General features: G+C 39.4%; 1 protein-coding gene across 8 annotated transcripts in view; it reads left to right on the top strand.

The window, feature by feature from the left end:
* Positions 1–18,376, top strand: part of PLD1 (phospholipase D1) — a 207,662-nt gene that overhangs the window by 77,038 nt on the left and 112,248 nt on the right. For 7 of the 8 annotated variants that reach the window (XM_058732391.1, XM_058732392.1, XM_058732393.1 and 4 more), the window contains 6 exons: positions 85–212; positions 4,892–5,037; positions 5,301–5,406; positions 6,686–6,751; positions 14,159–14,217; positions 15,686–15,778. In XM_058732391.1, the coding sequence (XP_058588374.1) occupies positions 85–212; positions 4,892–5,037; positions 5,301–5,406; positions 6,686–6,751; positions 14,159–14,217; positions 15,686–15,778 (598 nt within the window). The remainder of the gene's footprint in view (positions 1–84; positions 213–4,891; positions 5,038–5,300; positions 5,407–6,685; positions 6,752–14,158; positions 14,218–15,685; positions 15,779–18,376) is intronic. The other variant, XM_058732395.1, reaches the window with a different exon arrangement.

Genomic DNA, 18,376 nt, shown 5'->3' with positions numbered 1-18,376 from the left:
AAAAGGCAAGTTATGCTAATATTGTGTATTCTTACAATATCATTGTGTCCTTGCAATAACTTTATTTACTTGTTTATTTTTTAGTGTGTATTCCTTTCTCTGCTATTTATAAGACTCAAGGATTTAAGGAGCCTAATATACAGACGTATCTCACCGGCTGTCCAATAAAAGCCCAAGTTCTGGAAGTGGAGCGCTTTACATCTACAACAAGGGTCAGAGCATTTATGGACTCACCTCGTATTGGTCCACGTATACCAATTAACACACTGACTTCCATTTTCCTTCCTCATAGCTATGATATGTTTTTAGCTTTTTTTTTTTTTTTTTTTTTTTTTTTTCAAATCACTTGTAAGTCCTGTTCACCTCTCAAGAATTTGCTTTCCGTTGAGTCTTGATTCTCATATGCCTTTTTCCTCATACTGAAAAATGCTTTTTTTTTTTTTTTTTTTTAAATACGCACCTAAGGCAATTTATAACTTTAATAAATTGCTGAGTGCCGCTCCTAGTCCTCCTCTCTCCTCGATTTTCTGTTTAGTGTGGGCTCTTGGGGCATCACCATTCCACCTAGACTGTCACATAGAAGCCAAGGAAGAGTTTAGCTTTCCTAATGCTGGTTTAGCAAGAAAATAATGATGCTGCCTGGGTCTTGAAAGAAAAAGAAAAAAAGCCAGGATGTTGGACCGACCAGTGTTATCACCCAGAGACGGTGCTGAGAGAATACTGCTGGCATCTTCTGCTGCTCTCTGATTTGCTCCTGGCACCTGTCCTTTAGGTCTGTTCGTGGGGCCTGAGTGCTGGAAGGCGTCTTCCATGAAGATGACTTCATCAAGCAAAGCATCACTCTTTGGTGTGGATTAGACTAGGTTGTGAGGGGAGCCACCATTGCTCTGTTACTGACTGTACATCACAGTTGTCAGTCTGATAAGTAGAGGGCATTGCCGCAGGCAGGTGGCCTTTGTCCCCTCAGGTTGAGCTCTGGCCACGGCAGACTAAGGCCACCTTTGCTCCTGCCTCAGGGGAAGTGTAGAACAGCCTTTCTCCAGAGACAGGTTCTGTCTGCCTTTCCTCCTTGTCTTTTGCAGAGTGGCATGTGTTACCTGGGTCCTGATAGTTTTGCTTAGCGGCCTGTCCTGACCTACCTGTGTGTATGTTCTGACTCCTAACACCCACCTTTGTGTGCAAGCCTTTCCTTTTGGCCCTTTATATGAAGGGGGGTCTCTACCTCCCTGATATACCACTGAGCACAATGCACTCAGAAATGTCTCTGATGTGGCCTTTGCCTTCTTAGTTTGGCTACCAGCTTTTAGCTTCAGAGGGGATACGCGTGCTCAGAGGGTTAAATGCACAGACTCCAGAGCCAGCCTGCATGGTTGAAATCCTGTCTTTGCTTTGTGATCTCCAACAAGTTACTTAATCTTTCTGTTTCTCAGTTTTCACATGTGAATAATGCTAAATAATGGATGTAACGGTGCCCACCGTATAGGTTTCTTATGAGGACTTAATAATAATAATAATAATAATAATAATAATAATACACAGCCTTATGCAAGGGTATTGCATATTGTATTGTTGGGGAGCAAGAAGGTTCTGTCTGTTTCCAAGATCCTCCTAGCTGGACTAAGACTCAAATTGACATGAGACCCATTAACATGGGTCAAATTTGATTTCGTTAAGTATGGGCAATCCACACAGACGTGGAAATTCCAAAGACAGGCACGTCTGGGACTTCAAAGAGAAGGAATGCAATTCACAAGGAAATGACAAAGAGCAAATGTTTGGTAACAAATGTTTATCAGGCCACTTGGAAATAGTGGGACATATGGAGGACTTTGATCAAACAGGCCTTGCTAGTTCTTCCCTGTCTACCATAGCTGGTTCATCGTATAATCTGTGATGGTGGCTCTCCTCCTGGAGCAGGTCCTCTAGCTCAATTCTTTCTAGGCGCTTGAGGGGGAGGTAAAGAGCTTTTCCTGGATTTGCTGGGTTTCGACTGGTTTTTAACTCAAAGTGGTCTTCATGACAAAGTGGCCCATCTTGGGGTGGCCCATCCTTGGCCCTTATAGTATTACATAAGCATACACTAATACTACATATTATTATTAATAGTAGGTGTCTCCTAAGGTTATTCACAAAGATAAATAAATATTCAAGACCCCAAACCAGGGACTTCTCTGTGCTTGGACTCTTCTTCTGTTAGTTAGGTGAGTTTGGTTTAGTCCTATTCTAATCTGAGTCTGTGTGAGAAAGCCAAGGATCATCTTTTTTAATTTCTTTTTAATGTTTATTTATTTTGAGAGAAAACGAGAGAGCACACACATGCATGCAAGAGATGGGCAGAGAGAGAATCCTAAGCAGGTTCCGCACTCTTACTGCAGAACCCGACGTAGGACTTGATCTCACACTGTGAGGTCCTGACCTGAGCTGAAATTAAGAGTCGGATGCTTAATTGACTGAGTCACTGAGGCGCCCCGCTAAGGATCATCGTTATCCTACTTCGTGTTTAGTTTACTAAGAAATATGAACTAAAGTCATGCAGTATAAATGTGATTCCAGGTAAATAAAAACACACTTTTTCTAATTACTGAACACATTCTATGTGCTAGCTCAAGGCAAGACCCTTCTCTTTTCATTTCTGTGACAGCCCAATGAGGTAGGTGTTCTTCAGGCCCTCTCAGGCTGGAGATCTTCCATTTGCCCTCCAGTGCTTCCTCCTACCTTTTTCTACCCTGTGCTCTGCCCCTCAGGGCTCTCTGCTTTTGTCCCCTGGTAGGGCTCAGACAGTGAAGAGCCCAGATAGGAGATTGGGGTTGCCTTGGGCTGACTGTGTCCCTTGACCAAAGGCACCCCTTTCCCCAAGGCAGCCATCCTTACATGGTTCTCTCCTTCTTGTTCCAGTACCTGGCCCTGCATCTTGTTCCTTCAGGACTAGGAATGCCTTCAGAGTCCCAGGTTACTGTCCTTCCTTTATGGTTTCCTTACCCCTATCACATCTTTATAAGCAGTCCCTTTATTAAAACTCTTCAGATTATTCCACTTCCAGAGAATTCCAATAATTCGGCTGGGATGTTGTCTGACAGAAGTGACGCTTGGCTGAGGCATCACAGCTGGTAGGCTGCACCACAGGGTTTCAGGCCTTTAAAATCTTCAAGAAGGATGTGGCAGCTTGTTTTCATCGTATCATACCACCTCACAATTGCTAAGAAGTTTGGTGTACAAAGTCTTGGATTTATATGTGAGGGCTAAAACTTGGCATTTGAAAAAGTTTCGAAGTATTCAGTTTTTGGAGATTGGTAAATATAATCCTTGGAAATGTAGTAGCTTTCCTAAATTGTATAATTTTTCTTATTTATTTGGTTCATCTTAAATTGAGCATTTTTCACTTGAATGCAAAGTTTCTGGCCACTCAGAATTTTCCTGCATTCTTCTCTGTGACACATGATGGAGGATGACACCTGTAGTAATGTAAAAGTAAAAGTGAACGTAAAGTAAAAGGCAACACATAATATTGAACCCCAGAACTGGTTTTTTTTCTACTTCCGGTTGTAGTAATTGTCATGAATCCTAACTAGAGGCGAAGCAAATGCTACATTTGAATATTTATCAGTGATATGGCTGGATTTCAGACTTAAGAGCACAAGTTGCATTGATACTCTTGCTCATATTTTATATAGTAAAGCATGGCCACTCTGTGTAGATGTAGAAGTTACCAAATAGGACTGTAGGGGACGCCTGGGTGGCTCAGTTGGTTAAGCATCCGACTTCAGCTCAGGTCATGATCTCGTGGTTCATGAGTTTGAGCCCCTCATCAGGCTCTGTGCAGACAGCTCAGAGCCTAGAGCCTGCTTTGGATTCTGTGTCTCCCTCTCTCTCTGCCCTCCCCAACTTGCTCTCTGTCTCGGTCTCTCTCTGTCTTTATCAAAAACAAATGAACATTAAAAAAATTTAAAAAGATTAAAAAAAAATAGGACTGAGGGCCAGGAATCTCGCATGTGGTTGCTGACACGAGAGCCTGGATAAATAAAGTAGCAGAGGAGACATTTATTTTCTCCTACCCCCAACATCTTTGGTGCCTAAATCTTCCAGGAAGGGCCAGTGTCCTTTGGGTAGTCCAGAGTGCCCACTGCCTAGCCACCCTACACACCATCCCCCTGTCCATGGAACTTCCTTCAAGATCTCCTCCGCTTTATAAACACCCCTCAGTCTCCTAACACTTTGTACTGTATCAAAACTATCCCCCAGGCCTGTTAGTTCTGATTGAAATCATTACCAAGATATATTTGCATTTTAATAAGAAATATTTTTTAAAATTTTAAATGGGGATTCATTTTAGTTAAGTAATTGGGAAAAATATTTTGTGCGTAGTCTTTCACTTTTTCCCTCTAATCATCCTGTACCTTGTTGGTCACTGGTGGTCCTTCAGAGCAAGGAGATGTTGTAGACAGGGATGGACCTTGGAATATGTTTCAGAAGGAGAAGGCGTTAATGTCATCTGTGAAGGACGAGTAGCTGGCTAAGATCATGCTCCTGGAATCCATTTCCTCCAGCTTTCCTCTCACCCGCTCCAGTGGTCTGTTCACTTTTTATACTTTGGGACAAGCAAAATCACCCCTGATATCTAATTAGGGTCTTCACTCATTGTCTCCTTTACCTGATTTCTTGTTTCAGGGCTGTGTGTGTATTTAGAGCAATACGACTTGTGGAAGTTTATCTTTGGTGTGATTCAGAGTTTGTCTTATGTATATTATGTACATTATATATATATATGTATATATAAGGAAATTTTATTTCTGTAACCACTTGTTTTAGGAAACATCTTGTCTGAGCTATTGTTCATTGAAAGACTTTAGACTTTGTTATCTAAAATATCAATCATTTTTATTGATCACTGCAGGTACCAAGTATCAATCTTTACACTATTGAATTAACACATGGGGAATTTAAATGGCAAGTTAAGAGGAAATTCAAACACTTTCAAGAATTTCATAGAGAGCTGCTCAAGTACAAAGCTTTTATCCGAATCCCCATTCCCACCAGAAGGTAACTGTTTCAGAATTAATTATAAAGTTATCCCAGTATGCAAGCTGGATGGAAAGAGTATTTTATCTATATTATGGGTTAACTTGTCCGTTGTTGGTGGATATTTCTATTAAACAGGCTCTTCTAAAAATAAGCATAAAATGCTTTTATGCTCATATTTATGCTTTCATTTAAATGAGAGTAATACTCAAAGAATAATAAATGTTTCCATTGTGTGTGTGTGTGTGTGTGTGTGTGTGTGTGTGTGTGTGTGTGTGTGTTAGGCACACGTTTAGAAGACAGAATGTCAAAGAAGAGCCTCGAGAGATGCCAAGTTTGCCCCGTTCATCTGAAAACATGATCAGAGAAGAACAATTCTTCGGTAGAAGGGTAAGCCCTTTCAGTCTTCTGTTGTTCAAAATATAATTTTGCAGCGCTGTAGAAACATGGCGGCTCCTGGGAGGTGAGGGGGACCTGGCTGCAACTTTTTTTTTCCCCCTGATCCCTCACCCAGACTAGCTTAGCATCTTTGGAACTTGTTAGGCAGCCTTCTTCTCCAGGTCAGAATGGCTGCACTCAGAATGGTTGCATTTCCCAGAAGAGGAAGAGTGTTCTATGAAGAAGTTTTCCTCTGCAGGAACCTCTTTGGGCTGGTTGTGAGTCAAGCTTGAACTCACCATTGAGGGTTTTGAGATATACTCCTTTAAAAGCATTTATTTCTATCCGTTTGCTCCAGACTTCATAGTAGCTTGTCCCAAGTATATGTGAAGTCTAATTACCAAACTATAAGTGGGGCCCTTAGGGTCAGAGAAGAGTAGGACAGAAGCCCCAGGAGCAGGTGCTCTGCCTCAGTGATATGGTGCCACACAAGGTAGAAGATGAATTGTTTTTCAATAGAAAATTAACAAGGAAATATCAGTTCTGTTTTGTAATCTGAAACTTTTATCCTGAAAGGGATATTTGACTTCTCCTTTGTATAGTTGTCATCTTGTTTAAAATCCTTTTAGGGATCTAGAATACGTATTTTCCACGATACATGGACATCTAAAACTCTACAGTTTGGGGTTACTGTGTGCACTTACATGAAAATGCAGCTGAAAATGAGAAGCTGTGGCTTTAACAGTACATCCACACATCATCATAGTCGATGTGATTGTCATTAACCTCTCACATTTGACCATATTTGAAATCAGAATATAAGTACTAGAAAGTGTCTCTCTCTCTCTCTTTTTAAACTTTCCCCCCTCTCCCCCTGAAGAGCTGTTAAAAAAACTGCAGTATATCTACCAGTAGTAAATTCAGTGTTGAAATTAAGGAAATCGAGGTTTTTGATAAAATCAATAAATGCCTTAAAACAGTCTACTATGGGCAAGTCCTGTGCTAGTGATTATGGAAGACTGAACGAATATACAGCTTGGGCCTCTTCAACAGTTTGTAAAAGACCTAAGCACATGAAAAGTTGAATAGCAGGAAGCAATTTAAATAAAAGTTCAGGGGAACTATGGAAATAACTCCTTAGTGCTATTCAAGATTCCTTGTCCACTGATAATCTGAACAAATAATTGAATAAATTACAGAAGTAAAGATTGGATAGTGGTCACACCACTGTCACTGTTTAAAATTTTAAGTATGAGGACATTATCGCTTATCTCCTATATTTGTGTTACAGAAACAACTGGAAGATTATTTGACAAAGCTACTGAAAATGCCCATGTATAGAAACTACCATGCAACAGTAAGTACCGTTCAGTGACTTAAATTTTGAAGTACTTTGTAAAAGCATAAATCGGCTGCTAAATTTTGGATCATTTTATCAACACAAGTGCTTGTATCCACTTGTGCGTTCCTCGGGTTAAAATTAATGAAATGAATGCAAAGTTGATTTGACAGCAATAATCTGGTTCACAGTATGCTGTTTTTAAAAATATCAACTATAAATTGATGTGTCTAGATGAACTTGTAACACTGGTCTAGGCTAGATTATCTAGAAATCAATATCCTTCTCTTCTCAGGTTTCCAGAATAATGCCCCAAAGCATTTCTAACCCTGAAGAAAAAACCAAAAAAACACTGAGTATAAGTGATGAAAACAGCTGAGCAGAGTTGAATACCCAAAGATTAGACAGAGCGTAGTGCTTGGTTGGCCATCTGAGTGGCCTGCGATGCTTATAAAGGGCCTGTCTTTTCATGTGAAAGTGAGAAGCATGGGAAAAGCTAGGGAGAGAAAAACTCCCAAGAAATAAGAGAAAAGAGGTGGTGGGGCTTAGAAGCAGCTGGGAGGCACACAGCTGGCAAACAGAAGGAGGTGGGCTTTTATAGAAGTTCTCAGAAGACAATAAGCTCAGCCCTTTTAGAGGCCTTGGAGGTGGGGTGTTTTTAAAGGGTTCACCTTCAATTATCAAAGTTCCAGGTAACTGAGACGATATCGGATTATTGTGTTTTTGTGTCTGTGTCTTATAAACGGTACTGCTGTGGGGTTGAACGTACGCATGTGGTGTATGTGGAACTTAAGGACAGACACGGATATGTCCTACAAGATGTGGCCTCCAGTTTAGAGAGTGGTGTCACATAAGGGAAGCTGTCTGTGTATTGAGGAAAGGAAGCAAGAGCACCTGGACTCTTTGGAGTTTTCTGGTGACTTGCTGCCCACCAGGGTATTATTTGGAGGCCGGGATGTGGACCCGGCTGGTCCCCTTTACACACAAAGGATCTGGGGCCGAGCCACAGTCCCCCTTCTACAGTAGTTTGCTGTATGTCTTTTTGATGGACTTGAAGGAGCGTATGGTTTCATAATCCTGGAGAAGTATTTTCCCAGGGAGACTGGCAACATGGGTCCAACCAGAGGATCTCAAGAGGAGGAGGGTGGGAGGGATTTCTTCCCTCCTAGGACTCAGGAATGTGCATCTTTGAAAGAGTATAACGAGTAAGGATATTACTGCTATTATTTACAATTAGTTAACTGCTATTTCTCCTGCTAAAAATGCTGCTTCCTGTTGTGCTCTCTGAAATCACATATGCTGTTTTCTTTAATAGAGATTTATTTAAATGTGTACTAGTACCAGTATGCAATAATTTTCTATTTGTTTTACTGTTCTGCCTGCCTGTGACTTGTACTATTTCTTGTGGCTTTGAAACAGTGATTGCTGAGTTTAGTCTTCTCTTTCTATGGATAGTACTACATTTTGGATTCTAATGCTGATTAAATGATGATTACCTTTTTTTAAATTTTCATTTTAATTTATTTTCCAATCATAAAACATTTTCCAAAGTTGAGCCATAGTGTATCTAGAAACTCTAGAATGTCTTCTAAACATTTCCTTGGAGAGGAAAACCTGGTTACAACTCACCTAATTTATGTTACTCCACATTTTTGATGGCAACTTATCTATCCCAAGAACAGAATTCTCCAAAATGATTCAAACTTTTGTAAGATACATCTTAATTTTCTCTTTCTTTCTTTCTTTCTTTCTTTCTTTCTTTCTTTCTTTCTTTCTTTCTTTCTTTCTTTCTTTCTTATCTTCTAACATTATTTAACTTTCCTGTGAGGCACTGTGGCCTGGAGACTAGATTTATGGGCTTTTGCCTCATATTTGTCAAATTAGATTGGCATCTTTGTGTCTCCTTTGATAACTGTGAGAAATATTAAAACTCCTGTCTATAAAATCATATTAAAAGTTATTTTTATACAATCATATATAATTAACTTATTTTTATAAGTGTAAAGCAAACCTATTAGAAATTTGGGTTTTTAGGCCAGAGGTCATGGATTATAGGTCAAGGGATCAGATAGGATCATATCTCAAATTTCAATAAAATTTCAGTGAAATTAGACATGGACAAGTTTTCTTATTTTCATATGGTCATTGGCTAAGTTAGTATTTAGATAAGTAACTTTTTATTCAGGAGAATAACTTAAAAAATTTTTTTAATGTTTGTTTATTTTTGAGATACAGAATGTGAGTGGGGGTGGGGGCAGAGAGAGAGGGAGACACAGAATCTGAAACAGGCTCCAGGCTCTGAGCTATCAGCACAGAACCTGATGTGGGGCTTGAACTCACGAACTGTGAGATCATGACCTGAGCTGAAGTCAGACTGAGCCACCCAGGCACCCCAGAGAATGACTTTTTAAAAATTTCTTTTAATGGAAACCAATTTGACAATAAATTTCATATTAAAAAATAATAATAAAAGAAAAATATTAAGTACATAAAAAATAAAATAAAATTTCTTTTATACTCTTTGAGGTTCTGAAAAATAGAACATCTTAGTGTTTTAGTGGATTTAACATCAGATAGTTCCCTCAGAGATTATTGGTAATTCATTCTGTTTTCTTTACTCATTTGTAAAATAGGGATAAATGTATTCTGACTCTCTTCAAGGCATAATATGCTAAAAAAAGAAAGAGAGAGACATATTTACTCAATTAACATACAAAATCTTAAGCAGAATTCCTTTTGTGTTCTAAATTTGATTAGTGCTAGCTCTAGTACTGAACCTCTACTAGCTGGGCATTTTAATTAATAGCTGGAAAATGCTTAGATTCCAGGGAATTTAAAGGAAGAGTCATTAGAAACAGTAAATGCACTATTTTTGTAGCTGAAGATTAAAATCTAGAAATGGAACAAAGTGCATAATTTCCAAGAGAAGGGTCCTAGGTTGATATGATGATGTTGCTAACTTCCGGTAAGTCATTTGACTGTCATAACTCAGATTCCTTACCTCTGAGAGGCTAATTGCAAGCTAATTTCCCTGTTGGAAGGAAGGAATCTGAAGATAAACATCCTGTAGGTTAATAATACTGAGTTCACCCCTCCCATGTTTTGTGAGGTGAATGAATTTAGTTTGAGGGGAAGAATGGGTAGAGATGAATAAAGGCGTTTCCATGCCAACAAAGAAGCTGTACTGTTAAACAGCTGCACCTGCAAATTAAGGGAGGTGTTGTCATTCTCATGATTGAGTCTTAAGAGTTAGGAGAGTCCAGCCTCTAAGTTTCCTCCACAGATGAGCCATCTTCTCTTCTCTCTAGTGTGGTGTTAACCGTCTGACCGTGAAGGCAGTCTTTCCTGACATAGTTGAGCCTACCTCCCAGCCTCACCATAAAGGCCCTGCCCAACCCAATGCTCTTGTGTCCCTTCTGAGAATTTCCTACTTTGGCACTTGCTAGAATTTTTGTTACCTCAGGCTTAAAGGGGACTGCTGAACACCTCCCTTCTCTTCTAGTACAAAGATGAGGTAGGACAGTAGTGTGTATATGACTGCCAGGTAATTTCCAGGGTTTGCTGTTACCCCTTGGGTTACTTGCTTGTCCCTTGTCATTTACTTTCCTGTTTCTCTAATGTTTAATTGTATTTTTCACAAGTTTCTTTGAAAAAAAAATTGATTAATGCATTATTCAAAAGATCAATAAGCCCAGTGGAATACTGTCCAGCTAAATTGATCATTAATTCATGTTCTTGAGTATCACTTGTGCAAATAGAGAATGGAATTATTATCACTAAAGATACACTGAAAAGTTTGGACAACACAATCTTTGTTAAATTTCAAAATGTGTTATTGGGGTTTGCTTTTTTATCTTTATTTTTGAGAGAATGACAGAGAGACAGAGAGAGAGACAGAGAGAGACAGACAGAAAGACAGAGACAGACAGAGAGAGAGAAGGGGAGGGACAGAAAGAGAGGGAGACACAGAATCCAAAGCAGGCTTCAGGCTCCAAGCTGTCAGTAAAGAGCCCCACATGGGGCTCGAACTCACAAACTGCAAGATCATGACCCAAGCTGAAGTCGGATGCTTAATTGACTGAGCCATGCAGGTGCCTATTGGGGTTTGCTTCTAAATTGACCTTGCCACATTCACTTTTAATCTGATAAATCTATATTAGAGCATGCATGGCCAGAGATTTTTTTTTTTGTCTATAATAGAGCTAGTTTTTTTCTTGAAATCTCTCCCTAGTGAAACTAAAGTGATGAAGATAATTTTTCATTTTATATTGGTGCACAACTTTACATTTTCTGTATTACTAATACATATATTTTAAATTTACACTTAGCAGTTTTATTATGATATTCTAAAGTTATGATTTTGGAATTATTTCAAAGAATACTTCTGGTGTCAACCCTATGATAAGAGTTATATGAATAAGAAATTATCCAGGTATTAGATAAATGGTTTTCTTGATTTCTGCTTTTCATTTCCTGTTCTACCATTTACCTGTTCTGTAGCTTTGCATAAATTAGTTACACCTCTGTCATAGTTTCTTCCAGTGTAAACCAGGACTGATATTTTCTCTCTGCTCCCTAGAGATGAAATGAGAAGTTGTGGTTTAGGGTTTTGAAACAGTTTGGATTCCATGCTCAAAGTCTGTGATGTCACTTCTAATAAGTCATGCATTACTACATTCTCTAATTTGAAGCATTTCCACAAATCAGATAAAAAAATATGATACCGGGGCGCCTGGGTGGCTTGGTTGGTTAAGCGTCTGACTTCAGCTCAGGTCATGATCTCACGGTCCGTGAGTTCGAGCCCCGCGTCGGGCTCTGTGCTGACAGCTCAGAGCCTGGAGCCTGTTTCAGATTCTGTGTCTCCCTCTCTCTGACCCTCCCCCGTTCATGCTGTGTCTCTCTCTGTCTCAAAAATAAATAAACGTTAAAAAAAAATTAAAAAAAAATATGATACCAAATCACCATGTTTTATGTAATAAATGAAACATAAAGACTTTATATAAAATCTTTATGAAAAATTTAATGTGAGGATATGTTTGATTTGGGGTTTCTAAGTCTTTCTGAATTTTAAATACTTCCTCAAACAACCCTAAGAAAGATATGGAAACAACTGGATAAAGACTGACAGCAGTGAAAGATTTGTAATTTTTTTCTTCCAAGGTTAATATTAGATTATTTTCCATCACATATACAAAACTTTAAAGGAAAACTGTTATGTTTCATTTTATTAATCCCGTTTACAAGCCTAGATCAAATGCCATTTCGTCTGAAGTGTCACATGAGCAAGGAAGTAGTCCCCTTTCCTCCATAACTACTTTGACATGTAATTGTTGTGGTTCTTCCCACAGAACTTTGTGGATATGGAGTGTTTTCCGTGTCTGGTCTCCCCTCTGCTTCTTGACCCCAGGAGCATATCTTTTTTGACTTTGAATTGTCTGTTGATGCTGTTACTGCATGGTTTGCAACCTCTGGTAGATCTGGGCTTACTGTGGCTGCTTTTAAAGAAAATACTGTAATTTGGAAGCAAAATAATGTGTAACTCTAGTTGCTGCAAGGAATACATGAGGTAAAACTCCTGCATGTGCTGAGAATCATGTAATATTCTTGGTTTTCCCCTCTGCACTTTCATATTTTCATCTAACACTCATGGGGAATGGCTTACAGCTTTTGCAGCTTTGTTTTGAGGAAACTGACTAGTCTGACCTAATTCTGAGTCTATCCCTTGCTAATTATTGATATTGGACAGTTTATTTAGCTTCTTTTTTTTTTTTTAAGTTGATTTATTTTTTTTTGAGACAGAGCACAAGCAGAAAAGGGGCAGAGAGAGAAGGGGACAGAAGATCCAAAACGGGCTCTGTGCTGACAGCAGAGTGCCTGATGCAGGGCTCAATCTCACAAACTGTGAGATCATGACCTGAGCTGAAGTCAGACACTCAACCGACTGAGCCACCCAGGTGCCCCTGGACAATTAATGTCTTTCTCCACACTAGGGGTTTCTAAAAAAAAAAAATAATAATGTTTATTTTTGGGAGAGAGAGACAGAGCGTGAGTGTGAGAGGGGCAGAGAGAGGGAGATACAGAATCTGAAGCAGGCTCCAGGCTCTGAGCTGTTAGCACAGAGTCTGATGCAGGGCTCGAACTCAAGAACTGTGAGATCACGACCTGAGCCAAAGTTGGATGCTCAACCAACTGAGCCACCCAGGTGCCCCTCTATGTCTGGGGCTTTTAAACTATGACCCACGGACCAAATCAAGCTCACTGCCTGTTTTTGTATGGTCCATGAGCTAAGAATAGTTTTTACATTTTAAATGTTTGAAAAAAATTTAAAAAGAATAATATTTTGTGACATAAAAATTACATTAAATTTTGTATTTTAGTATGCATAAATTAAGTTTTAATGTAATGCAGTCATGCTTATTCATTTATGTATTGTCTATGGCTGCTTTTATGCTACAATAGTTAAAGTATATGATTCACAAAGCCTAAATTTTTTGTCTGACTCTTTGCAGAGAAAGTTTGCCTATTCCTGTTCTTTTTTTTGTTTTGTTTTTGTTTTTTTGTTTTTTGCCTATTCCTGTTCTAATTGTCAGTTTCCTCTTATGTACAATGGGAAAAATAGCACCTATTTCAGAGAGATTTGAGACAGTGTGTGAAAAATGCTTAGTAGGGGGCCAACAGATAGATATTAAGTACTTAGTAAATGTTAGCTATTGGTGTCATTATTATAATATTTGTAGTTTTTATCTTATAATTTGCATAGGAAAGATGGGCCTAAAATTTGCTTCCTTTGCTACTCAATAAAAATAGAATTATTTTTATATTATTGTTACATAAAATCATTTTATTTCATTTGTATTAAAATATTCTGGTATTCCTGATGTTCAAAGACCTCCCCAAACTCGCTTCAACCTACTCTGCCATTTAATTTCACATAACTATCTTCATCTTCCTCACTCTAGCCCAAATGTACATCCCAAGAGCTCTTTACACTTTCCCTGTTCTGTTTCCCCCTTCATCTCCCACTTCCACACGCCAAGTCTAGCCCACCTTTCAGAAGCTGGCCCCAATATTGCCGCCTTCGCACACTGCTATTATTTGTGTGCACACTATGTGACACAGTCCCCCTTCCCCAGCAAAGAAAACACAGAAGAGTTTTGGGAGTAAATCCTCTCTCCTCAACTTTCTTGAACATTCTGTCCCTACATGTGAGAGCAGACATCACTTTCTAGGTTGTGTTTGAATTATGTACACACTTCTGATCTGTTCTCTCGCAGAGACGAAAACAGGGCAATGCCATTGTTCTGTGTAGTCCCCCAGATGTGTTTACACATAGCGGTATCTAATGCATGTTTTTTTTTCCAAATGTGTACGTTTATCTTTTTTCCTTCTGACTTTCTAAAGTATGAATTTCTGGCCTCTTTTCAGACAGAATTCCTTGACATAAGCCAGCTGTCTTTCATCCATGATTTGGGACCAAAGGGCATGTAAGTTCCGTGTTGCATCTTAAAGAGAAGTGTGAAAGTTGATAAGCATTACCATTTGATTTGCCAGCATGCCATGGTGACAAAGCCTACCTGGCTTTCCTGCTACCTTCTTTTCTCCTCAACAGAGTCAGAGCCTCTCAGGGACTCTATTTATGCACAGTGGTACCTTGCTATGTTGAACAAGGGAATCAACTGCTCCACTCTCTTCCTTATTACAGCCCAGATTTCCTCTGGCCCAGCAGTAGGAATGTTTAATACAGGCGGCAAATAGGAAATACGGGAGAAAGCATTAGAAATAAATATACACTATTGTATATTGGAAAGTGGCCAAGAGAACAGATCTTAAAAGTCCTCATCACAAGGAAAAAATGTAGAACTGCATGTGGCGATGGATGTTAACTAGACTTGCCGTGGTGATCATTTTGCAATATATACACATATTGAATCAATGTGTTGTATACCTGAAACTAGTATAATGTATGTGAATTGAAAAAAAATCAAATATGCCAGATCCCTTCTTTTAACAAGTTACAAAAGTTAGCTATTTCTCACTCATTTTCATGATTAAAAATAATACTGTGCAAAATTTGTTAGGTAACAAGATTGGAATTTACTTATTATTTTCCCTCATAATGAGAGAGCTTGATGTTATTTATATAGAGCCTACTTAGCTTCTTGAGTTAAGAACATTGTTAGTAATTGTTTTATTTTTTTTCTTTCATTAAGCCATTTGTATTTTTTAAATGTTTATTTATTTTTGAGAGAGAGAGAGATTGAGATCATAACTGGGGGAGGACAGAAAGAGAGGGAGAGAAAGCATCCTAAGCAGGCTCTGAGCTGTCAGTGCAGGGACCCACACAGAGCTCGATCTCATGAACCATGAGATCATGACCTGAGCTGAAGTCAAGAGTTGGTTGCTTAACCTCTGAGCCACCCAGGCGCCCCAAGCCATTATTATCATTATTTCTTGTCCTATATTTCAAAATCAATATATTTCTCTTTCCAAAGCTCTCATAGCTGTGCTCTACTCCTTTGGTATGACTTGGTCCTAGAACTGTAGGTGAAAAGATGCAGAAATCCCTGGGAACATGTGGGCGAGCACCTCCAGTGGTCTCAATGTGAGCTGGACCATTCCTTTGCAAGCATTTGGCAATGTGTGGGGTCTTTTTCAGCTTGTCACAATGACTAGAGGGTACAGTCAGCATTTGGAGCCAGAAGCAAGGATGCTTAAGGTCTGCAGTGTGAGTAAGAGAATGTTGCTGGCTTCAATCCGACCAGGTGCTTTTAGAGATCAGCTGCTAGAATATCCACACTAGCGAATGTGACATTAAGCAATTTGAGAGTGAAGGAGGAAAGGGTGGGGAGGAAAGTTATGTAACAGTTTATTTAGTCCCAAGTTGCGGGGCTGTATCAGCTAAGTGTGAGTTGGAAATTTGAAGATGCCGGGTTAACTTGATGTGTCTTTCAGAGAAGGTATGATAATGAAGAGATCCGGGGGACACAGAATACCAGGCTTGAATTGCTGTGGTCAGGGAAGAGCCTGCTACCGCTGGTCAAAAAGGTAGGACTTGGAAGCTTTGTGTATTCGTTTTAATAGACTGGGTATTTGGGAAGTTTTCACCTACTAGTTTTCAATTATGAATCAATTATATATCCTTTGAAAGTCACAGCAGAGCAAATTTTAAATTATTTTACGTTCCAGTCTTCAGCATCCATTTAACCATTAAAACTCAAACGTGGACTTGTAGGTAGAGTGTGCAAACTTTATTATATACATAAAGACCTGGTGGGCCACAGAACTCCACAACTGGTCGGCCAAAGGACACATACAAGTAGCCAATGAGCACAAGTAGATATCTCAACATCACTAGTCCTTAGGGGAATGCAAATCAAAACCAGAGCGATGTTCAATTTCATACCCAGAAGGATGGCTCTCGCGAGAAAGATGCACAAGAACAAGTGTTGACAAAGATGTAGGGAAATTGGAATACTCCTACATTGCTGGTAGAAATATAAAATGGTGCAGCCACTGCAGAAAACAGTGCAGCAGTTCCTCAAAATATTAAACATAGGAAGTGAGATTACTGGGGCATATGGTAACTCTAGGTATTTACCCAAAAGCATTGAAAAAAATATGTCTGTATCAAAACTTGCAGATGAATGTTCATAGCGGCATTATTCAGAAGAGCCAAAAGGTAGGGACAACCCAAATGTCCATCACCTGATGTATGGTTAAATAAAATGTGGTTTATGCATACAGTGGAATATTTTGTGGCCATACAAAGGGGTGAAGAAGATTAATGGATATGGGGTTTCTTTCTGGGTTGATGAAAATATATAGTTGTACAACGTTTTTGAATATATTACAAACTGGTGAATAAATACAATTTTAAAGGGTCTTAAAGTATGTGAATAGATGTCTAAAAATTTTTAATGGAAAAAAAGAGAAGTACTAATACATGCTATATTATGAATGAATCTTGAAAACATTATGCTAGGTGAAGAAAGCCAGACACGAAAGGCCACATATTATATGATTCCATTCATATGCAATGTCCAGAACAAACAAATCTATAGAGATAGAGTCTGTGAGTGGCTTCCAGGGGCTGGGACGAATGGACAGTAGAAAGTGACTGCTAATGGATATGGGGTTTCTTTTGGGGGAGTGACAATATTCTGAAATTAGATATTAATAGTGATGGTGCACAACTTTATGAATATACTAAAAAGCCATGGAACTGTATACTTAAAAAAATAAACTAAAAAAAGAAAAGAAAAATTGGTCAGACTTCAGGGACGATCATTTTAGATCTACATTTGTGAGGATGTGTATTATGGTAAGTGTGATATAGACAGAGAACTTTAATTCATACCCTACCCAACCAAAGACTCCTGTGGGTCAGTATTCTCATCTGATTCTGCTTTGTGTTCTCAAAGCATTTATCACAATGTTTTGGATATAATAGACAATAGTTACTGGTTACAATAATAATTTACTGGAGTTTTGGAAAAATATTAAGAACTATATATTATTTCCCCAATTTTGAAAAAGGTCTATGAGCTCATGTGTAATTATGAAATTGAGCTAAGTGTATATTAAAAATATATAAACCCTAAGATTTACTTTTATACATATTTATACTACCAACAAAAAATACTGCTAAGTCAGGCTCTTATTTTCTCAGTTTTGAAAGGATGGAAGAAGTTACAAGGGAAAGATGAGGAGATTAGACTAGATAAAAATGGAAGATTCCTATGTTCTGACTAAACAATTATACTAAAATAAAAAAGGAAGTAATATACTAGAAAATACTTGTTTTCAAATGGACTGCTGTAGCTTGCATAATCGCCCAGTAGGGGGCCCTGGTACAGATTCCTCCTGAGCAGTCCTCCCCGCTCACCAGCTTTGGCTGGGGCCAACCTCAAGGTTGCAGAGGGCAAGCCCTTGGGAATCTTTGAAGACACTCCGGGCAGTTAGGGTCTGCGTGCAGAGCAGAGTGGAAGCGTTCACAGCCCCCAGAAGCAGCCGTTAGCCAAGAGCTGGCAGGAGTCCAGTCCCCTCCACCCTCTGGTGGCGTGACACTGCAGCAAGCCCTGCACTGTCTCTGGAGTCCCCTGGCAGGTTTGCAGCCCAGCTGCCCACAGTAAAGTACATGCAGACACAACAAAACACGACACATCCTTGATGGCTCCTTTCTTGCTCTACCTTCCCGTCCTTCCCTGCCAGGGCTCCTAACAACTCCCTAAGATGCCCCTTTTATAAACCACTTTTACTCACATCCTTTTCTCAGAGTGGATGCGTGGGCCAGCCCAACCTGAGAGATCTACTCAGGAAATAGAAGCCTTGGTCTGGTCCATGCAGTCATTTAGTGAGTGCCTAATGTTGGCCTGGATGTGCTCTAGCTCTTATAAGAGAGCATGCCCCCACAGAGCATTACCAGAGGAGCAGTGAAGGCAGTGACAAAGTGGACAGGCTGTGTAAACGATATCTGTGCAGCAGGAGGCCGGAGCTTTGAAGGAAAACGAAGGCAACGGGATGGTGATGGACTTGAGGATGGGAGAGGGTGGCTTTAGTTCCAGATGTCAAGGAACTGCTGTTGGAGTTGTAACCTCCATGAGAAAGGGCAGCCAGAAAAGATGGGGGCCAGACTTGATTATA

Source organism: Neofelis nebulosa, chromosome 5 (genome assembly GCF_028018385.1).
Source record: "Neofelis nebulosa isolate mNeoNeb1 chromosome 5, mNeoNeb1.pri, whole genome shotgun sequence".
NCBI lineage: Eukaryota > Metazoa > Chordata > Mammalia > Carnivora > Felidae > Neofelis > Neofelis nebulosa.
This window is presented reverse-complemented; position numbering and strand designations above follow the sequence as displayed.